At 29.8% G+C, this 25,586-nt stretch overlaps 1 protein-coding gene across 1 annotated transcript; it reads right to left on the reverse strand.

Moving 5' to 3' along the window:
* Nucleotides 1–282: 282 nt before the first annotated feature.
* LOC126768655 (facilitated trehalose transporter Tret1-2 homolog) lies at nt 283–25,162 on the reverse strand. The gene is made up of 10 exons (XM_050486885.1): nt 24,929–25,162; nt 11,541–11,791; nt 11,010–11,168; nt 10,641–10,780; nt 4,875–5,107; nt 3,588–3,729; nt 3,109–3,235; nt 2,544–2,734; nt 1,309–1,447; nt 283–926 (listed from the first exon to the last, which is right to left on the reverse strand). Exons 1-10 carry the CDS (start codon nt 24,940–24,942, stop codon nt 805–807), a joined length of 1,518 nt encoding a protein of 505 aa, XP_050342842.1. The 5' UTR covers nt 24,943–25,162; the 3' UTR covers nt 283–804.
* Between the last annotated feature and the right edge of the window lie 424 nt (nt 25,163–25,586).

Consider the following 25,586-nt stretch of genomic DNA (forward strand, 5'->3'; position numbering starts at 1 on the left):
AAGTTGATCAAAGGCTTATATTTAATCGATTTATGCATTTTTATTTTTTTTTGTCAATGTGATATGAGTTTTCAATAAAACAACAATTTTATTTATAATTTTATTAACTTAAATAATTTAACAAATACTTTATGGTAACATTAAATAGTTTTAAATTGATCACATCTTCACAAACAGCTTTAGATTTATCTATAATTTTATTTTTTCAATACTCACGTTAATGATAATTAACATTTAATATCTATTAAGAAAAATTAAAAGCTGCCACTTTCATAAATACATTAAAATTATTTCTAAAAATAAATATATTTTTCTCTTTCAATAGTACATACCCTTTCAATATTTTATATGCATCATCTTATATACAATAAACAACAAATTCTTTTTACATCAATATACATAAAAATGTTTTCTTAACCTATACATTGATTCGAAAAATACATTTTCTATCAGTTTTTGATTGATTTATTTCAAAGATTCAAAATTTTTATTTACCTACTATTTATCATAGCTATTTTATCAAAATCCTTTATTTATAAAAGTAATTTTATAAAAAATAAGTTCACTTTGTACTTTACCATAAATATTTACAGTTTGTTTAAGATCTTGTTCTAATTTATTCCTTCATCCATAATATGTTTTAATTCATTCAATCCACAAAATGAATATTTCATTACAAACACAATAATTTGTAAATACGATTTACCGCGTAACGCAATTAAAACGATTTCTTTCACCTAATTTCATATATTGCATTCCATTTGTAATGAATTCAATAAAGTCCTTATATTGATGTTCTTTCGTTCAAGCGGTTTCGGTTATACTCGCTTTTTTAAGAGTTTTCGTTCTCCCACAGAAGTAATCTTCGATTTCTTGTAAAGTTCTTCCTTTAGTTTCTGGCAAGAAGACGTAGAAGAATGCCATTCCTGTAATTGAATCGTAAATACAAATGTTGACCCAGTATATGGCCTAGTCGCACCACCAAAACATTTTATAAGTAATATAGTAAATTATAAATCAATTCCGAATTATCTGATTTTAATATTAAACTAGCAAAACAACTAAAATTTACACCAAATATATTTAAAGATAGAAAAATTATATACAGAATTTACATGCCAGAAAGTCTTTAATACAATAATGTATTTTTTTTAATGTTTTTAGTTATAAATATACAAAATCTTTTGCTTGAGGTACAATTGAAAATGAAACTCACATATTCAATCCACTCCAAAAACTGGGACATTTCCAAATACACTTATAATAATAATGTAAAATTGAACATTTGTTTATCATGTGAATACATACCGGCAACAGATATGGCACCATACAACCCGAAAGCGCCGTAATCGTTCAGCGAATGCTTCAGATAGGGGAAGGTTTTGACGACGGAGAATATCGACAAGTGAGCCGCGCACGTTGTCATTCCTCCCACGATGCCTCGAACCTGCAGAATTATAACTCATTTAGTATTTATTTTTCGTATATATTATAAGTGTAACATATATGGAATATGTTATTTTATGACAGTCGGGAAGAGATACTGGACAACTGGCTGGCAAATAAGCCACCTGGTGGTAACAGGGCACCACCACCCATAGACATTGTAGAAAGTATTAACCATTTCTTAGATCGCCAATGCGCAACCAACTCTGGCAAACTAAAATATTATGTTCCTTGTGGTTGTAGTTAAAAAAGCTCACTCACCAGTCCGTTTTGTCTAAGAATATGTGGCGAGTGGGTTGTACCTACCCAGAGGGGCTTGCACAGAGCCCTATCACCAAGTTAATTGAAGTAAGTGAATAATAGATGAAAAACTGTTCTGCTTGGAAAAGGTACCTTCTGTTCTAAATTGGTTTTTTAGATATATATGTGACAGCAAAAAATATACAATTAATTGTTGATTCGAATCGTTAAAGATTTCGGAATTATCATAAATTATAAATCAAAACATATATGACAGAAATAAAATCAAAGATAAACAATTTCGATTCGAAGAAAAGTGTGACTACTTTTTTCTTTTATTGATCTATATGCGCCTATAAATTTATAATAGCAATAAACGTTATAAACCGGTGGTAAGCTTTGTCCAGGCCCATATGATTCAACTTTCTTTTTCTACCACAAAACCGCAATACATTGCTTTGTAATTATGTTGTGTATTTACGTGTGTGCTTTTTAATTTGTACAATGTCCATTGTACCTTTACACAAAGGACTTAAGATAACGTGGTTAGTAATTCACTGGTTCAAGAATTAGCTATTTTTGTGAAGTGGCAGTGCATTTAATCGATTATAAGATTGGTACCAAATGACTCGCTCGGATGTCAAATATCAAAAAACTCAAGGTTACGTTCTAAAACATCGTGAGGAAACTTGCATATGTCGGATGAAAATCTAGCACATCTGTATCCTGCAATGTGCATTGGAGCAGCGTGGTAAAATAAACTCAAATCATATTCCTCAAGAAGACCTCAGCCCAGCATTGGAACAGTAACAAACTATTACTTTACTTTTTAAATATTAGGATTTCGTAATAAATACCTGAGTAGGATAGACTTCGCCGATCATGATCCAGGGTACGATGAGGTAGCCCAAGGTGCAGAATATTGTGAAGAGGTAGATGCTGGCGACTGGGATCCAGGAGTTTTGTGGTGGTAAATTGTTGTCCTTCCAGTATTGAACATAATAGAGATATACCGAGAGAGTTATCATTGTACTCCCGCAACCGAAAGCTGAAATTTCATTAAAGGATATTTCTACACGACTGTTTTTTTTTTATATAGAAATTTTCACATAAATACTTGAAAAGGATGAATTATTTACATATATCTAAAACATTTTATTTAACATAAAAGTTTTTTCATCCATCGATTGACTTATATAATTATAATTAAAAAAAAATATTTTTAATTTTATCAAAGCATACACCTTTTTTGGAGTATTTGCTATTTCTGTATAAGTATTTAGTATTAACTGGTATAGTATTATATGATCTGTGGGTAATAATGATATTTTTTTAATTTACATCTCAATAAGTAAAGTAAATTTTAAACGCTTGAAATGAATGTTCTGATAATATAAGAACAGATTTACTAAGATTGTTTACCAGAAACAAATGTAAGTGGTCGTCTCCCACACCGCCTGCAGAGGATACAACCGACTACGGTGAATATGACTCGGAGAATTCCCATGGAGATTGTCAACCAATATTTGTCTAAGGATGCACCGGACGACTGGAAAGAGCAACAAATTTTAGATAGTGCTATCTTAAATTAAAGTGTTTTTGTAAGATTGCGAAACTATTGACAAATGGGGAGTGAATAAATAAAATATTTTTATACAAAACAGCATTAGTCTTATCTCTAGCGTTGTATCGATTAGTTATTTAATTCAACGAACATTTAACTAAATTTTCTGACCATTATAGTTATATCATAGATCGATAGAAAGAAAGGTAGTTCGACGGTAGTTACGACGGATTTTTAATAAATAATACTTTTTAAACCTAACTTTATTTTTTGATAAAACAATACGTATTGGAGAGAAATGTTTTGCAAGAACAATAGATGTTTAAAAATTTCTTACCTCGAAAACTTCAACGGCATAAAACGTGATAGTATTGACACCACACCACTGGTAGATGAAGAAGTACAGCGCGAGGATTCCAAAAGGCTTAAGCGTGGACGGAGATAATAACGCTTTCAATATTTCCTTTGGCGTTTTTAATCTGAAAGAGATATTACACATAAAAGTCAGTAGTTAATTAGTATTACATAATAATAAAAATTATAAAAAAAAAACAAATCAATGTTGCGATATAAACACATGTACATAGTTATACTATGGCATTTTTTAATTATAGCATAAGTAGATTTTAATCCGCCCTAAAATATTTTCCTAAAAATAAAAAACATTCATAGAAAAAATTCCAGTTTACAAATTTATTCCATCTTCTCGATACGTCTCTGCAAAACTATTCTGTAGAATTTACTATTGGTTCGAACACCGTCGTATAATATCAAAAAGTGATATACGACTTTGCGATTAAAAATAAAAAATTATTATAATATTTAAATTTCAAGACAAAACATCGTATCACCGTGAGTGGTTTTCAACGTTTCTCGATTGAGAAACAAAGTGAGTTGCAGAACAGATCTGAAGATCCGACATTCAATACATTATTATGACATTCTATATAAACAATTTTACTATGTAATTTAATGTTTTATCTCCAGACATGTCTAGTCTCATACAAAGTCGTTCATCTTTACTTTACAAGGTTATTCTTAGAAACTACATAAAATAAATCTTATATTTGTATATAAATAAAAGATGCATTTATTTTTAACAACAACGTTTTTACACTTTGAAATAATTACATTTTAACGTTCATTATGAATCGATAGTAGATTTTATTTAATAATGAATTCGGCTACACTTCAAAAACCATATCAGTCGTGCTTTAAAAAGAGACATGCTTGATGACGTTGTCTATCACGTGTCATGAACCAATTATCATGACATGTGTAACGCTTGTTAACAACTTTAGTAACCAAACGTATTAAGAAAAACAAAACAATAACATATATTGTTTACCGCAAATATGTAAATTGTATTAAGGAGTCGACGTCATGAGGTAAACATTGCCACGATTTACTTCCTAGACAAGACTAGACATAAATGAATAATATAACAGTTGATTACAACATAAAAATAAAAAATAAAGTTTGCTAGCGAACTCTTTGATGAAAAACATCTTTTACTTTTAATAACTATTATTGATTTATTGTATTGTATTTACACTTACTTAAAAGTTTTTACGCCAATATTAACGATAAAATTAGGTACATTTAAATTAATCCGTTTACTTACGGCTCAACATGATTCTTCTCTTTAAAAGATTTCATCTTCTGAATTTCATCCTGAAGGTTACAGGTCGAGCCTCTCAGTTTCGCGAGAGACGTTTCAGCTTTGTCCGGCTTGTCCTGAGTCAGGAGATAGTTGGGCGTCTCAGGTAGCAGGGTCATTCCCAAGAGAGATACAATAGGTATGATGGCGCTCACTCCAGCTAATATGTTCCATGACGTCACACTTCCTATCACGTACTGAAATTACATTACAATTGCTTGGTTAACTTGCTTATAATTATTAAAAATAATGAAGGTATCTGTTTAAATTATCAACATTTTGATTTGCATATATATGTTTTATCGTTTTAGTCGTATATTAGAACCGATTTGGCTTAGTGGTTACATACGAAGATCGCAATCGAAGATCGCGGGTTCAAGTTTTTGTTCGTCATTACATTCATACTTGGCTCTTTTATCGTAGATGTTATTTAATCATATGACGTATTAAGGTCGAAAATATTATGTATGTTTGTATGATGAGATGTTGATGTTAGATGAGATTACTTTTTGTAAGAAAATTTTAGCTTATTACGTATCGAACCTGTAGGGTTTGGACCTCGGTCGATTTTGGTGATAAATAGAAAATATTCGTGCACCTTTTAATTGCAATCATATTTTTTAATCATATAAATATATAGTATTAATTAGCTACTTGATTATTTATCAATATTAATCTTAGTTAACAAAAATGTGTTTAAATATTTTTAATGTTAGAGGGATGAGAACTAAGTAACGCTCGAGTGAAAAAGTGCTTTTCATCATATATATATCCTATACTATATATAAATAAAAGCTGTTTTTATATATATATATATAACAGCCTTTATATAATATACATATATATATATATATATATATATATATATATATGTATATTATATAAAGGCTGTTTTATCGATTGCTACGTATCTAAGATCGATTTAATAAATTAAAATATAATAAAATAAAATATAATAAAATATATTAAAATAAAATTTCGGATTATTGTTCAATCGCTCACACAGAACAGAAAGAGAAACAATAAACATTTACAGTTTATATTTATATAAGATATATGTGCCGTAATCTTTTTGTTTTATTTATTCTCATAACAAGTATATTTTCTGATAAGAGAAATGTGGAAAAACTGCATCATTGTCAAACAAAGTGTATTGTCAACAATAAAGGTTGATAACTGAGAGATCAAATCAATTATGCTCGTAATTTAAAACATACCATTATATACATATTTTTAAATATAATCCCACACAATAAAGACATACAAGTAAACATATATGATGTCCTCCTGGGAAATTATAGTACACAAGTGTGCGCGCAAACACAGATGACCTCTCTATATTCTCAATGTCTTAATCCAATTAGACATCAAATCTGACACGACCGCAAAGGGTTAGACGCAGGACCAATGGCTTAACTTGTTTTCCGAGGTACAGGAGTGCACACACTACCAACTTTTATAATCCTTTTTTACTCTTAGTGCTGCTACTGACAATTTTTCGACAGAAAATCCGCATAATTTTCTATCAGCCTGACCTGAGATTTGAACCTACGGTCTCGGGATCTGCGGCTTTCTAGTATTATAGCCTCCATCTCGAAAGCATTGATAGTAGATAGCTTTACAGAAACTTTACAGGATCTCAGTTGATAATACGCTTTAAAAGGAATTTCTTAAGTACCAATTTAGACATAATGTTAATTAGTAAAAATAGAGAAAAATAAATACGAAATTGCAAAATCGGCCTTTCTTTACCTTAAAAGATAATTTAAAATCAAGAGAAAGTTCAAACGATGGCAATTTTTGTAATCATGGGCATCCCAAGGCTTATTATTACGTACTTCCGCTGACGTATCGTGGCGTGTAGTTATCTAATAATGTTGGGTACACGGCAGTTATTGTTTGCATCGCTGACAATTCTAATTTTATGCGAATAAACATGCTTACCGTTCAATTACCGTTTATCAATGTTTGAAATGTTTACCGCGACCGTACACAGCCGCCTATTGACATTGGCGGGGCATTCATTAGTCTAATTTTCTATGACAATATTTTTAATATCAGCTTCAATAAGAGTATTAAAATTGTATTTTAATTGAAACGAGTTTATTCTAAACTTTAAAATGGATGATTCGGTTCAGTGATATACTCAGTGATTACATTATTTTTTTCTGGTAGTTAAACAAATGTATATAAGAAATAATGTTTGATTATTTTTCTTATATATATAAATAAAAGTATTTCAAGCTAAATCTACAATTTAAATTATTATACCTACTAATATGTTATCAATTGTTATATATGTTATTATATGTTACATAATTTATATTGATCACACGTGATGGTTACTTAATTATTATTGCAAATAATCTTAAATTATAATTATAGTTATAAATAAACCATACAAAAACATGTAAGCCACGTGTATATATTATATAAATTCCATGTAACCTTATTATACAGAATAATTATGTATGATAATTTATAATCTATCCATTATACATTATACACATCTTAATATTTACCGACTGTCATTTTTTCAATGGATTACGTTTTACATATAGTTGATAAATCATTTTGATGGATTGTGTTTATGTTTTAGCTAAACTTCCTATAATAGCTAGTTTTTTTCGCATTACTACCAAAAAAGGAAAAATTCAAAAGTCAATTCAGTTTGCCGTAGTGGGCAAGGTCTCCGAAAACATGAAAACACATAGCTTTTTCACTTAAAACTTTAAACCTCTTCTAAAAAGGCGTAGGAGTTAACACGTTTTATAATTGTTGATTTTCATTCAGGATTATTTAATTGTACTTAATTTGGGAACATCTAAGTGTGTAATTTCAATTCCTTACATCGCCGAAGCACCACCAACCTTGAAAATTTAAAAATATACATATATCCCCTTATGTCTGTAATTACATTAGATGTCTGCGCACGCTAGCCCTGTGTGGCCAAGAATATTTCAATAACACATATTTCAATTTTACTGTGCACGCTGTATACTATACATCAATGAGAAATATTAAATACAGTACATTATATGCTTACGGAATGTAACTTAACAAGATTTTTACCTTCTCCTAACAAGATTGAATGAGTGATTTACTTATTGTTAACCAAAAGACATAATATTAACATGACAAACGAACACGTTTATTTTATTCGTTTACGTTATTTGCACTTAAATAGAATTCAGCCATTGTAGTATTTGAATATATAGGAAGTTAAGACCGTCGTTGTACTGGGCAACTCGTGTAACATCTATTTAATAATAAATATGCAAATATCAATCAATAACTTCAATTTCGAGTATACCCTAGAGGTTTTATATCATTCGCCATCGATATTCACAAAAACAAATTTGCCTAAATAAAATTACCTACACTCGAATGTTTTGTAAATGTATACACGTATATTAATTAATACTTAATGACAAAATAAAATATAATAAAAACTGATTTTAAATATTCATTGTACAATTAAGATATATTTGCCTCGAGACGAAATAATTACAGGGACTTCAGACTATTTATACAAACAGAATATTTAATAGATTATTGTCTATAAATTATTAAGTAATCAAAAGATAGATGAAAAATTATTAATAAAGACTAATGAAGCAACAATATAATTGATATTACAATATCAATTATATTGTTGCCAGTGTGATTTATCATTAATTAAATAATTTATTATTTTAACACTTGGCACGCAGAGATAATTTCTGTATGATTAAATGAAGATTTGATTTTAAATTTAAAATTGTTTTTAACGGTGCATATTATCAATATAAATTTATTTTACTGATAGTAAGACTTCATACATGCCCCTTTGAGTAGTTACCTAACGCATCAGTTATTAACCATCATCTAAATATCATCGATTTATAAGGAATGGCAACTTGATAAGAAGTGGCTTGTTTGTCTATCTGCTTTCTTTATAAAAAAAATATTATTAATCAATTTGCAGTATTTTGACTATCTGAATATAGTTCAATTTTCTTCTTATATTTTATAATATAAAAATGTGTTATATACATTTGTACTTGTACTAAGTTATAAAATGAGTCGATGCAATGTTCCAAATATGAATCAATTAAAGTACATATAATTATATAACTACCTAATATTAATGCTGTCTCTACACTTTTGTAAGAAGTGTATCTGACATGAGTCGCATGTCACATATTATATATTATACTATGTATTAATGTGCACGTGTGTGTCTGCACACTTGCACTAGCTAGCAGTCATTATCATGCAATCCTACACGACCGGCGGCGGGCAGATCAGGCAGAGGACGATCAGCTTGTTATTCGTGCTATTCGAGGTACGCGAGTGTAATACTGCCAACTTTACATTTATTGGCTCGACCTGGAATCTGAACCCATAATTCGGGATCTTCAGCCTTATACCACGAGACGAAATAGACAGTTCTATTAGTTACTAATAACTTCAGGTAATCTTAGCTATGTTGTAGTTATTTTAATATAAATAATAATATTTCAAATAAAATACGTAAATTATTACGGCCTTACTTATAAACGTTGCTTAGCGACAGTTTAGTTAAACACTGATTTCTCTCTTTCTGTCATAATTGATTTGACATTCGAAAGAAGAAGACACAGCACTGGTTAACTAGTAACCTGCTAAACGACGTTCATAAATTTGGTTGATAGAATAATGTACAAAAATCTGTGAAAGCGCCAAATCCTACGCCTGACTTGCTATCTTCTTTAAACGACGTAAGGTAGACAAACATTGTGTACAACGGAAATAGCAAATCTATTCTATAGGAAACAAAAACGACATTCAGACTTGGTCGTACAATGTTGAAAGTTTCGTTATTTTGATACTTGTATCCTTTAAGTATGATATAATTGTAGTCAACATCGCAAATTATTGTACGACATTTCACGATCGAGTTTTACGTAGAATTTCGAAATTGATCTTACATGAAAAGCTCCACTGCAAGCGTCAAAAGTCAAAACAACGCGCTCTATTTTGTGACTGCGGAGACTGCGTCGGGCGTACTTAGCGTACGTTTATACGTTTTTTTTTTTTTTTTTTATATATAGGCTAACACTTGACTGTTATCACACCTGATGGAAAGTGAAGATACAGTCTAAGGTAGAACGCGCTTGCCTAGAAGATGCCTATTTACTCTTGACTTGAAGGTATCCATACTGTAGGTGATGAGGAAAACGGAGGTCGGGAGGGTATTCCAGATCTTAGCGGTGCGTATCAGAAACGAGGAAGCAAATCGTTTCGTCAAGTTTTCTATCCTCCGTTTTTCCTACCTCCTACAATATAGAATTCCTACCTCCTACAATACCTTCAAGTCTAGAGTGAATAGGCATCTTCTAGGCAAGCGCGCTCCATCTTAGACTGTATCATCACTTTCCATCAGGTGTGATAACAGTCAAGCGCTAGCTCATATATTAAAAAAAAAATTAAATGATATGTACCTCATATAAAAGGAGCTAAAATATTAAAAAGCATGATTGAATTTTACAATGCAAAATTAAATTGTATAAGGGGTTTTACACGACTCGCACGGATCGGCCTATTAATTTTTTTTCTTATAAAAATAAATCTTAAGATTCGAATTTTGAAAAGAATCTATTTGAAAAATAATAAATGAAACGCAAAAACGAATTCGAACAAAATAGTGAAACAATAACTGCAACCACAATTTTATACTAAATTTTTAGATAAGAGTTTTATACATACTTGTATCAAGACTCCTGTAGAAACTCCTACAGAGGCCATAGCACCGAGCATCCCTCGCAAATGCGGTTGTGAAACTTCACAGGTGTACACTCTCGCTGGAGCACCCACCATACCAGAACCGAAACCTACGAGTAACCTGCCTGTGGAAAAAATCAAAGATTACAAAGAGAAAAACAAAGTAATCGACGGAATAATAGACGGCCGTCCAATCTTACACAATTATAATAATTAATTATTTTTCAGTATGAGGGAATGAGCTCCAAAGCTTCTCCCAAGAAAGAAAACAGGTGCCCAGCAACGGGACTTTTTTTTTCGGGACAGCTTTTGCATTCTAGTGCAACAAAAACCTAAAATAAATATAAGTCTTACCTAAATAAATCATGGGAACATTCTGTGCACACGATATTAGAATCCAGCCCACAATAAGTGGCACCTCCGTGATGATAAGTGTACGTCTGCGACCGATCGCGTCCATGAGGTAACCGCTGATAATGCACCCGATTGGCGTCCCGACTGAACTTAAGCTAGCTGCAAATATTTTACGAAGTTGTTAAAACTATTTAAGTTTTAATTACTATTTAAATGTAAATATCATGTTGCTTTATTTGGATTTGCTTTGGTCCGCTTTATTTATTTAAGGATATGGGGCTTATTTAAATATCCTTGGTATCATTATTCTACTGGGTCCAAGAGCCTTGTGTAAGCTCATTTATATCTCAAATGTCACATGTTCTACTGCCAAAGAATATTGCTTATTGCTATGATCTAATTTGAAAAACCAGTGTAATTTCAGACATAATATAGCATTATGTAAAAAATGGTTAATATTTGTAATGGCTATATTATGTCTATAGCCGACAATGATCACTTATTATTTTTGCTCTTTGCTAATGTACTTACCAATCCAACTGGCTTCATTTTCCGTAATTTGAATACTTGAAGTGGCGCTTTTTAATTGTGGCAACGCTGTTGCCGAAAATCCAAATACCATGCCTGTATTGATGGTACCCAAATTGGCGACGAATGACGCCATTATCTGCTTAAATGCCTTCCCTCTACCCTCTTTACCAGGCTTAGTGGGTTTTCCCGGTAAAGGAGTCTTGGTAATGATGGGTGATGTACCATTTTGTAAAAATGGGGTTGAATCATTCCTGAAAAGACGAAGTTTAAAAATTTATAAAATCTGTTTTTACAAAAAAAAAATATAAGTAAATTAAACAATATGGTAATTAAATGAAAATATTGTTTTTGCAAAGTTCCGTATCTATAAATGTGCGATCAAAACGTGATAGTAGTCAAACGTATATAAGTTTGTAAATTCAATAACACTACCCACTGTTTTTAAACACTGACCAGGGTTATCGTCCAATGACTGTTTGACCTATAAACAATATTTCTGCTTTTCTATACAGTCTCATTATACTAAATAAAATAAAGTCTAAATAAATTATACTAAAATGTGTTTTCATTTAACACTAGGTATGTCCACAGTTTTGCCCGCGTTAAATTTAATCCAAATTTAACGCGGGCTACATGCCCGGATAAAAGCCTTACATAATATTTTCCATAAAGTTATAGTTCGTTATAGTTATATAGCTTATTGTTTTCCTTAATAAACGGTCTATCGAAGGCAAAAATAATTATTGAAATGGGTAGTAATGAGATTAGCAATGTCAACAAGCAAATCTACAGCTTTATGATATAAATATACATAGAATTTAAAATAATGCTCGTTTCATTAAGGTCTTAAGCCTAGAAGATAGATCAAGAAACAGACAAGTTTTTAATTCAATAAAGTTACTTTTCAATGCTATTTTTATAAAATGTTTTGAACAAAATCATTCAAATTACATTTGTGAATAAAATATTATTAAAATTAATTTCTGACATACTTGAACACCAGTTCTGATTTTTTCTTAACGTAATGTAATTGCTATACAAAGTTTTAATAAGTTGCATTAACAAAATTACAACAGTAAAAGGGTGTCACTCTTATTACATTTTATTAATCGTTCTTTAAACGGTTTGAAAAAAAGAATAAAAAACTAGACATTCAAATTCAAGTTCAGGAACACTTAAATCGTTTTACAGCGTTGATTAATACTAAGTTATCAGTTATTTCGTTATACAAATTAAATTACGAAATCAACTACAAAAATAAGCAACTAAATTAATAGACAAAAAAAACTTTGTTCTAGTAAAAAATAAAGTATTTGACAAGCCCAGGAATGAAAGTGACTATACGGTCTCTGAATTATACATAGGTTTCATCAAATACATAACATAATTATAATCATGATAATAGCAATATAAAGTTCAAGTACTATTCAACAAAACACTGTTTATTAATAGTAATTAATATTATCTCATGTTTATTTACAACACGTGCTGATAGGCCGGTCATTGTTTGCAGTCCATTCGATATGTCAATGACTGAACAAACGAACAATGAGAAAAATTATCTTCACATCGAATTACTATTAGATAATGAATGTTTAATTGATAATTTTTAATTAATCAGTTACTAAACGGTGATTGTTTATATATTCATGAATAATTATTGATTTTTTGTTATTGTAATCGAAACTCGTTATTACTAGAGATTATAATAAGGCAAAGGTATTATGGTCGTACTATTCGTTAACAGGACGATGTCAGTACAATGCGTTTTTCTTTGCGTATTTAAAATATGAAAAGTTGCAATTTAGTTTTATTAAAAAACAAAAAAACGCTTTTATTTTTTTTAATGATCTATGTTTACTATTACGATATTTGCAAATCATTTAAAGCTTTTTATGTGATTTATTATGATCCTAACCAATATTAAAAATGCGAAAGTGAGTTTGTTTATTTATTTATTTTTTTACGCTTTTGCGTCTTAACTACTCAACCGATCAAAAATCCGAAAAGGACATAAGGTAACTAGTTACATAAAAATCGTGAAATTACCGTTACTTGTATTACAAGGGCGTGAACCCATGCCTACGCTGCGGCACCGACACCGTGTCGTCTCCCGGCAGCGGCGCCGTGCCGTTTCACAGTGGCCGGTGCCGCACCGTGGACATGGGTCCACACCCTAACACTTTGAAATATTGCAATTTAACGACAATAATATTACGTTCCTTTTTTAAAAATATTTACAAAACATCTCATAAGAACGTCATAAAATCTTGAATATCACATGTAATGCTAAATTCACAAATCGTGCGCATATATGCTATTTAATGTTTTTATTTGCAATGCTTAAAATATTTTTAAGTAAAATCTTTATCACTTCTAGCTATATATAATTATATAAATAAGTATCGAATGCTATTAATAATTTAAATTTTATTATGTTAGGTAGCAACTTCTTAACATTAAAAAAATTATAAAACCAAAATTTTAACCCAAGACCTCAGGATCTGCATCCTCGTAATCCAATAGACCAATGTGATGGTTTACAATAGAAATGTATTAAATAGTAAAAATAATAAATATTTCCAGAAAAAAAATGTTGGTAGGCGTAGCTATTTAATTGATAATGTTAATGCTATTATTATAGTTATACTTTAGTCTTAATAAACAATAAATTCATTTAAAACAACATAAAGATATAATAAAGAACATTTACAGACAGCGTTTGATAGAACTCAGCATGAATTGATAGTTACAAGTGACAAGAGCTATTGTTAAGAAAAGTCTTATTAAATTAATGTGAGCATCTGTAGAAGAACCGTGTCGACTTACATTTTTTGTATAAAATAGGTAGCGGACGGGCAAATGGGCCACCTGATGTTAAGTGGTCACCACCTTCCATCGACTATTGTGTTTGAGTTGCGTGTGACAATATATTTGAGTTTCTGTTCATTATTTAATTACACATTTATAATTAACATATAAATCTAAATGTAAAAAACAATTAATCATAATTTTTTTTAATGTTATTTAATTTATTTCAATTCCTTTTGAGAAGTTTATATATGTTTTATGTGTATATTATTATCAGGTACGTTATCGATAAATAACTATGTTATATTCATAATATCTTAAAGTAATAAAATATAACATTAATAACAATTAATAAATCACAATTTTATAATCTAAACGACCGCGGATTTTATAGGAATATAAGTAATTTAAAGCGCTATAAAAATTATAGGTACAACTTATACTAGGACAAGGTTTTGAGAAGAATCTCTATTTATAACCACAATGCAGGCTGACATTGTTATATTTACTCTCAATTAATAATTCAAATGTGCTACCTTGTAAACGTAATTACTAATAACTTTTAATGACTATTTTGTCACTGAATATTTAATTCCAGATAAATTCCTATGAAGCAACAAGGTGCTGGAAAATTACATTTTTTTTTTAATTTGCGTCAGCAAGGCGTTAAAAAGATGCAATTGATTGAGAGCGGTCTTTGAATAGAAACTATATAGTATAAATCAGCCAAGTGATTTAAGATGCTACGTCATATAGATTTTCTTTCATAAAATCTCTTCAGCGATACACATGTAACAGTAGATTAGTCATTTGATAAACTAATATTTTCTTGTGCAATGTGTATTCTATACTGCATAATATACATCTATAATCATGATGTATTTACGTATGTTTTTAAAAATTAAACAGATATGAAGAGTTCATTATCGATAGAGAAACCACAAACACAAATGATAATATTACATTTCGACACAGCTAAAATGATTTTAATGTAAATCAATATATATTTTCCAAGATTTCATCATTTCCGTGTAACTACATAACTTTTTAATGTGCATAAATCTACGTAACAATATAACACGTACACAAAAAAAAAAAACTTAATATTTTTATAAGAAATTAAAAAGTTTTGAATGCAATTGTTCCGATCCACTAGGTCTACATTCTAATCGCGAGTTTTGTAAATATTTAAACAAATAGAAACGTTTTAGTATCAGTATCATATTTAATATCATGTGTTATCGTCTGTTAGTACATATTTAGATACACCGAAAATATCATCATGATATTATAATGGTGCACGATTTAGTTTACACGACATTTGTTTTAACTCTATAATTTTTAAAGGCTACTAGTCTTTGTCGGGTTTTAACCAAATAATATTATATTTTATTGCTAAATAAATATATTTTAAATAGTGTTATTATGCAACATTACGGTTAATTGTTATCTGAGAGAAATACAACCAAAAGCGGTCGAAAAAATACGCAATGCGCGTTTCATTTATGAATACTTATAATATGTAATTAGTTATGTAATCTGTTCTCATTTTACAATCGTATTATAATGTTTGCTCGCGGCTCTGATCACTTTACGTTTAAATATTTGAACTAGAAATATTAGCTATGACGCCCTATTAAAAACAGCACAACTATTTTTATTAATAAGTGAATTTTCTACTTCTTCCATCTCCGTGAAATAAGAATTTAGAATATTTGACCGCAATAATCAAACGTTAAATAAACTGCCTAATGTTAAAATTTAACATTTTTTTTAAATTACACGAATATATTGAAGATAGTAAAGATGCCTTTTTGCTTTTATTCTGTTTAAAAAAAAAACAAATATTGACTTATTGAATTATTTATTTCGGAACAACTATTGACAAACTATAGGTTTAAAATTAACTTTCATGGTAAAAAAAATAATATTCTTATGGTTTTAAATAAAGCTTTTATATACTGATAAAAAATACAAAAAAAACTTATATCTTTTGGCATTAACAGCTAAAGATCGTTCTTGAATCCTCTACACAGAAAAATAAACCGCAAAACAGCAATAATTATCGTTAGTATTATTGTGTCCCGATTTGAAGGATGAATGTAACCACTTACCATCAGGTGGCCCGCTTAACTATTATAAATAAAAAAAGAATACTATTTCTTATAATTTATATTACTATTATCATAACCAGATCTTAACCGGTTAATGGCATCGTCATTAATATTAACGTCCAATGCAATCTTATAATATAATAATATAAGCTATTCTTTATAGTATTTAGCCTCGTAAAGTGTATGCTGCTAATCGGGTCAACCAAATAAAAAATTTCTGAATGCAATTTTCTTCTTAACTACGTTCCACTTTAATGCAGAATTCTGCATTAAAGTTTAATATTGTTTCTTTCCCGTACCTCAGATAGCACGTAATTATAACGCAGTTAGTCTTGTCTAGTCTCAATTTTCCCTATTAACACCCTCATACATTATATAAAATAAAATTTAATTTTAATAATATTTCATACAATTCTTCTTCTTAAGAATTATTCCATAAATACACGGCTCTAAATATTTTAATACCCTATGTATTACAGCAACAGTCAATATTAAAACGTAAAGCTTGTAATCAATACACAACCCTAACTTCACTTTGACAGTGAAACTCATTGAAATTGGGTCAAGCTTGTTTTTATATAATTTCCCATCTCTTATTTTTACTTTAACGATTTTTTAAATAGTTATTCAAGTTCTTTGACGCGTACTTTATATAATCTATAAATTCACCAAATTGAATAAATGATTTACAAAACCTACCAGACATGCTCTGACGTATTTTTTATTATTATGCACTGCTGTGGTCTTTTTATTTTTTAATTTAAAGGTAGGTAAAGATATTATTTTTAACACACATTTTAACCCACGCACACATACACACACATATAAACAATAATAAATTACAACATAAGAAATATAGAAGTACGCTTCAAAGGGATGCGACGGGAACACCAAAATTACGTCCATTACCAATTATTGTCCTAATGGGCAATAGACAAGAATCCAAGCGTAGTACAGACATAATTAAACAACGGTCCAACATAAGCAATCACCAAGTTTAATCAGCCATGTGGCCAAATAGCAAATTAAAGCGGAAAACTGTAACCAAAAAACAAAGCAAAAGAACAACATACAAAATATACTTTAAAATTATAGAAAGATGTATTATAAATGTATTATGCATTGATAAATATAAATTTTTATAACAGCTACAAACTTTTATAAACATTTGTTTTGCTGATTTCTAGTCGTGTTTTGTATCTAGATTGTATATTTTAATAATATAAATTTTTAATATGTATTACTACTACTAGTTCAGATGTATCTATATATAACAGCTAGATATATATTTATGTACAACTTTGCCAGCCTGAAGTTACGCTCTCCAAAATTTTCATGAATATAGAACCACTGTTTTACAAAATAACGAAAAATTATTGACATCATCTCCACCTTAAGTTGACACAGCCACTCATTACTATTTTCTGATAGCGCGCAATTGCTCGTCACTCAAGCTCTATCTCAATTTTCATCACACTATCATCTTAACAAGATATCCAAGTTTTTCCAATGGAATCAACACATAATTAAAAACATAAAATCGTCGTAAGTCGTTTTTTCAATTTTAGCCTTTCATTAAAAACATATAACAGCGGTAAAATAATTTTAAAGCTTAACAATTTTAATTTGTTTATATATTACAAATTCTAGTTATAATAAGCAATAAATTATACATAAATAAAGTATAACACATAAAAAGTGAATAAATTTATCTTTCGTCAAGAGAAGTTGAGTATAAAACCAACAGTTAAATGAATAAGATATTCAATATACTTATATATAAAAATTCATATACATCTATATAACCCAACGCATTACCTCGAAAACCATAAGACCTAAACCGTAAATCCTATGCCGGAGCATGCAGGTTTCGCGTTTAAAACTCCCAATATGAAAGCGACACCGACACCTGAAAAAACTTACATAGAACCGTAATTTGGCACGTCATCTTCTTGAAAAGTCTGCGTTTCACGGCACCTGCTATAGAAATTCATTAACTATTTAAATAGTGAAACGAAAATAAAGCTGTAAAACTTCACATTCTTCAACTTCGTCATCGTCCGTCAGATCTTCAAAAGTAGAAATTTACGGTTGCAAAACAAATAGTTAATACTATTATTCATTAAAGCAAGTTAATTTCTTAGAGAGTTGTAACCCCGTTGTTGGAATTCTTTCCTTAAATCTAACATTGAAACTAATTGCTCCCTCGCATTCATTGGGTTTCAAGAGTCATCTGTGACGTCACATCTGTTGTTAACCCATGATTTATGGCAATCGAATTAAGAGTATTTACTGAAATACAGAACAAGCTAATGTTTTTGTATGCATTTTTATACGTTAATGGTTATAATGGCATATAAGATATTTTTATTTTATTTATTTATTTTTAAATATGAACTTCATATTTTCTTTTATACTTATAACCCTTCAACTAGACATTAGAAATTTAATAAAAAACTTCGATTGATGTAAAATTGGACTGTCTTATTGAATTGTCAAATTTAACGACACGTGGTGAACAGGTTCTAAAGCGTGAACACAACAATCAAATAAATTTACTTTTACAGTTATAAATTATGCATAAAATAACAATTTAGATATACATTATAATTCACTCGTTTGATAAAAATTAACATCTCGAACCATCCGGTTATGCTCAGATTCATATTCGATATAAAACGCATTTGAAAATATCACATGATTCTTATCTCGCCACAAAATAGATAAAAATATTATGCAAACTTTGACGATATTTACGCGCTGTATGGAACCCGGGTTTCTTCAAATGAGGCGTAAAGAGGCATCTTACTACCACTTACCATCAGGTGGAGTAGAGTCATTTGCCCTTCCGGCAAATAAAATATATATTAAAAAATAACAGGACAATTATAAATCATTTGATCAAGCATTTTTTTAAAGAGCAAGAACAAAAACGACGACGATTATACAGGTGTATCATTGAATTCCTTTACTATCGTGAGAAGAATGGGATCACAATTCCACACGAACGAAGTGCGTTTAAGCGCAGAACAAACGGTTTTCTCTAAATTCCCTGACTGTAGGCCCTAATTTAGATTTTAGCCAAAAAATGACAGAAAACAAAATAATTTAACAAAACAATATATAAAGTCAAATGGATTATCACTCAGCTTTAGTTGAGATGAGCATAAATCAATACAAATTAATAGTCAACCTATGAAAGCCTCAGAAACAGAAATTACATTTCTTTGTAATTCCAATAACAAGACCGTTTAATTTTAATGAAAAAAAACTGAAAAAATTTCTTCAATCAGTGAATCATGAAAATAGAAAATCCTTTTTGGCACAATGACAGGTGTTATTTGAAGGTTGACACGCCAGGTCATGCACGTGCACATAGCTAATTTTCTTTTAAGCCCGAATGTTCTGACTTCTATCGATTTTTTAGCAGTATGATGGATGCCAACATTTCAATGTCCATGCTCTCGTACCTCGCCAACTAAATATTCACACAGACATTGTCCTTTATAAAAACGATACAGATGAAATGAATTTCAAAATATAGCACTCTCTTAACGCTAACATTAAAAGACCTTTCATTTTTAGCCACGATACGATCTTAGAACTTCATTAAATTTTGATAATCATTAATAATTTATCCTATACAAAGCGGTTTACTAATATTTACATAAATGCAAAAAAATGTTTACAAAAGTTCAACACCTTTTTCTCAATATAAATTACAAAAATAATTTCATGGAATGATAGATTTTTATGTGTAATTAATGTATTGATAAGTTGTCATTGTATAATGCATGAATATAATTAAACTCTCGTCTGGGTGGGTACCACCTACTCATCAGATATTCTACCACAAAACAGCAGTACTTGGTATTGTTGTGTTCTGATTTGAAGAGTGAGCCAGTGTAATTACAAGCATAAGGGACATAACATCTTAGTTCCCAAGGTTGGTGGCGCATTGGTGATGTAAGCGATGGTTAACATTTCTTACAATGCCAATGTCTATGGGCATTGGTGACCACTTATCAGGTGGCCCATATGCACGTCCGCCTTCCTATTCTATATAAAAAAAAATCTACATCCAAAACTTGATTTTGGAATCACCGTAACGCGTGCCAATTGGTTACATTCCCTACAATAAAATATCAAAGTCCAATCGTATAAAAGATACATTATCCAGATTAATTCATCACAACACTGTCATTACCTTCTACCGTGATCTTTTGATGTTACGATTGATAAGATAAGCTTGATATTATGATAATGAAATTTATACAGAGGCAGTTGTCACTCTCACCTGGCATGATTATCACATGCAATATTGTAAAATTGTAGTAATTCAATAATATACCGATAAAAATCAACTGATACGTTTTTATTGGAGAGATTATATATAATAGGCGTTATGGAAAGAAGGTTGACGACCACTGCAACTTCTATATATTATCTTTAAGCTGTTTTATAGTTGAGTTAATGCTGGTAATATTACCAGTATTTATAATTCATATCATCGTCGACTTAAACAAATTATAATATAAAACTTAACAATAGAAAAACAAATACATTATAAGATAAAGAAACCTATATCTACAAATTAGGTATTAATATGTTAAGTATCTGCCTGTAATTAAGTTATGTAAAAAAATTTAATGTGTTGAAAAAATACATTAACAAAAATGCTTTATCAAAATAATGTAGTATACAATCTCGGTACATAACAATGACTAGAAAAAAAGAAAGAAACATTTGAGATACTTGAAAAAATATTGTCCTAACTCAAGCTTTGATTGTTATTTTAGGGCTTATTATTTTTGTTATTGTTTCAGTACAATACATGAAACTTAGGCGATCGTCCTAGGCGGTGATCCTACATTAGATTTATTAATTCATAGGGTTTTTTCACACGGGGCGACCATTTTAGGACACACATGAAAGTTCAGTAATGCCGTGATGGTATGCAACGATGGATTCAAGTCCTCAACCTGCAATTAAGATTTCCTCCCTTAAGATTTCCTTCCCTTTAAGATTCACGTGATTTAGCCACGGAGCGGCATCAGCATAAAATGAGTATTTATTTAAAACTAGTTACGACCGCGTGCTAAGAGGGCAGGTTTTAGGTTACCCTATGTCTCTTCTGTACCCTTGAGAACGTGTATAATCGGTTAGGTAGTTAAAGCGTAACAAATAAACTCACAAACAGATTTCCGATTATTGTCAAAAGGCGTTTTCATTCCATACAAATCAAACTTAACGTTAACGCTATCGAATGAATTAAAAACTTGCACTAGACACAGAGAACAGTTGTTGAACAGACGTAAAGGGTTGCCTTAAATGTATGATATGTTTTAGACTTTACGTTACGATTTATTTGTACTTACTATTCTTCTAAAATATCCAGGTCACGTGGCGACATCGTGACAAATCTGATTTGGGAATGCTACATTTCGTATATATGATTTTGGCAACACTTCGGGACCAATGAATAAAACGAACATATAATGAATGGTTTGTTAAATTCAACACTGCATTGTCGTAAAGTCACGTAGACTTTACGACAATTTCTTTATGTAGATTTATTATTTACATCCTGTTCGCATAACGTACATAATTTTTAATAATAATAGGAAAAAAATTAAGATTAAATTATTGGTGTTTCGACACAAAACAAATATCTCCATTTTTACCTCTTTTTCCATTAAAACCTTTTTTTTTAATTACATCCAAAAAAAACTAAAAACATATCTTAGTCAAAAAAATAAAATGAACTAAAAACGTTAAACAATTACGGCCTTACTTGCTTACGGCTAAACGTAGCTTATGGAGAGTTACACACTGATTTTGCTCTTTCTGTCAAATTAAATTTGACATTAGAATGAAGAAGACAGCATTGTTTAACTAATCATCTGCTAAACAAAATTTACAAATGAGGCCATTAATATTTATCTTTTTCAATTAATTTTAAATATTTTGATTTAACATTTGAAATGCAAATCGTAACGATTTGAAAGACAATACGTTGAAATATTAACACAAAAAAAATACCTAGCACTCGCCGCACGAGTGCAAAGACAAACAGTTGGCGATAAGCCAACAACCTCAACCTTGCACTCTTAGCTCAAATAATACGTAACTTATGGTTATAAGAAATTTACACGCCATTTATAGATCGAACGAAAACTGTTTCGTTATTCTTGTTTAATTATATATGTTATGAGAAAAAGATGACATTCATTTCTGATTTCGATTTCCATAATTTGACCAATCAAAAGTTAAAAAAGATGCTTGAAAGATTGAATTAAGAAGGACAAAAATATCATGAAAATAATTCAAAATGTTCATAAGCTGTTGTGTAAGGCTGCGTCGTCACCGAAGGAAAAGTAAAAAGTTTTACGATGTCAATATTAAACCATTTACAAAGCATTCAATAAGTATTACGCGAACTTCAATTAATCTGCCTCTAGTAAACAGCTATGTTTGTTAAAACGTTTATCTTCTTGCCTGCCATCAAATGGTAAAATATTCCTCTTCTTTAAAGTATTTTTTAAGTATTTTAATACGTCTTAGTATTAGTTTTAATGCATATTTGATAAGTTAAATATGCAATAACAGGCTAAAATATCTGGTGTGTTTATTCAGTACAGATGATAAGGAAGGATGTAGACGATAAGCGTTATATAGCGAAATAAACATTATGTGTATATATGTGTTTATTTGGCGTTTTATTTTGTTTCTTCAATGATCATCTAAGCAATGGTATCGAAACTGTCCATTCCATTTTCGCTCTGACATTTGAAATATTTATTTCAGTCTAGCTTCGTCTTCACGCCTGCTGTGATTCACAAAAATAATTACTGAGTATAAAAGTTCCAAAACATAATTACAAAAATGTTTGCATCGATATAATATTTAAAAAAATAAATTTGTTTAATAAATACCAAATACATTTCTTATTATCTACATATAATAAACTAATATAACATGTACAATGTGAGTTTTATACAATATTTTTTTTCCTGATAAATTAACGAATTCTGATGTAACAGTTTAGAAAAGGCATACACTTTAAACGATTTTAATAGCATTATAAAAAACCAGCACTTATTATAAATCATTGTCGTCAGGAAACTACCATTCAACTCTTTATATAGCCAATTGTGACTGCTCAAAGTCTTCACGTAAATTACTAAATGTGTTTATACTATCCCTTAATTGTCCCACAGCTGGATTCATTAAATGCATTCTCTTCCGTGACGAATAACATATAATCAACAAAACAAAATATATTAATTATGTTCTTAAATAAAACACCTATCCTATGATATATGCAAATATATTAGACTAAATTTCTGCTATAAGAATTAGTTATTTAAAATCAATAACTTAAACAAGTCCTTATAAATATAAATGTTAACCCGATTTTATTTGGAACTCACGTGACTCTTAACGGTGAGCCCAAAAACGACACTTGCTATTCCGGTTATATCGAAATAAAATCAGACCTAAACATAATTTAGCAAGGCATGTAGAAAGAAAACCGAGCTAAATATCCTTAGGTTCAATTAAAATCTAGAAGTTAAGGAAACACAAGTAATAAGTTAAATACTTACCAAAAATAATACATGAACTACACATGTTTTTCTTTAAATAAGTGGTCGATTTATTGACGATATTATTATGGCACTTTCAACGAGAATTTATATATTATCATTTTACAAGCTGGCCCAAACATTACCCTTGCAAATACATGCTTAGACGGGTTAGACGGCTATCTAATTTTTAATGCATATTAGTAAACATTATTTTATAATATATAGGTACTGACAAAGATTTTCACGATCTTTATTTAATAGGTAGGCTAAGTAACCTTACATCAAAGACAATAAAATACATATTAATAATGTATGTAGTGAATATTGCATAATTATGCATTTACATAACAATTAATATATAGAAGTATAGGTAAAGTAACGACTTATAAAAATATCCCACTGCTGGGCAAACGCTTGCTCTTGTTTCTAGGCGAAAGTTATTTCATATGTAGTACTTTATTTATTTTAATTAAAAAAAATATAAAATAGAGTTGTATTTGTAACTACTTAAATATAATTGATGTTCGTAATATAATATTTAACACAACAATTGAAACAAAACTATTATTATAACGTTAACAGATTTAGCGTTGTATACAAATCCATTCCTATTTGTATATTTTATGATAATAATTTAAACAGATCCTAAATTCCAGTTTCATTATCATAGTTAAATACACAGATTAAAAATTGTTGTTTTAATGTATTTTGCTGTTTTGTGTAATTATCTAAATTTGTATATTAATAAATGATACATATAAGTACATATTTAATCTAAAAACATGTGAAATATCATTTACTTGTATTACAAGCGATTAGGATGTCTCACTAGATACGTCCTTACTAAACTAAAATCAAAACTTTTAATACTCACTTTTCGTCTGCCATTTTATAAATTTATTAATAGCTATAAAAAGTTCATAAAAGTTCGACACAATATCACAGTACTATGATAAAAAAAGTTCTAAATTATATCACATAATTCTATCACTTTTTAAGTCACTATATTTAATTTTTGCGCGACGCGATATATTTAATGCATTTTACTTCAACGTGCGCGTCCTGCCCCTCCGACGGTTACATATGTACTGGGTCTATATGCATGCATTCCTGCATATATGGATGTTTTTCCGCGCAAACTATTTCGTACGAAAGCACGACAAAGTGACATCTCTCCGAGTTTTCCCGTAGACATCGCCAATATCGTTCACGTGTTTCGCGCGCTTTACTTAGGAGCATAGACTAAAAAACAAATAAATATTAAGCAAACAAATTTTGAGGGTGTGTACGTGTGAAAAGCAAATTGAGTTATTAGGAAACCGCTGATAATTATTATTGTCCGACATCGTAACAAATTTAGAAAAGTTATATATATATATATATAGACATATTTATAATGATATATCATGTTACTTTGCTAAACATGTACACTAATATTATAAATGCGATAGTAGCCCTGTCTGTCTGTTGCGCTTTCACGGCTAAACCAATGAACCGATTTTGATGAAATTTAATATAAAGCAAGGTAAAAC

Source organism: Nymphalis io, chromosome 5 (assembly GCF_905147045.1).
Source record: "Nymphalis io chromosome 5, ilAglIoxx1.1, whole genome shotgun sequence".
Classification (NCBI taxonomy): Eukaryota; Metazoa; Arthropoda; class Insecta; order Lepidoptera; family Nymphalidae; genus Nymphalis; species Nymphalis io.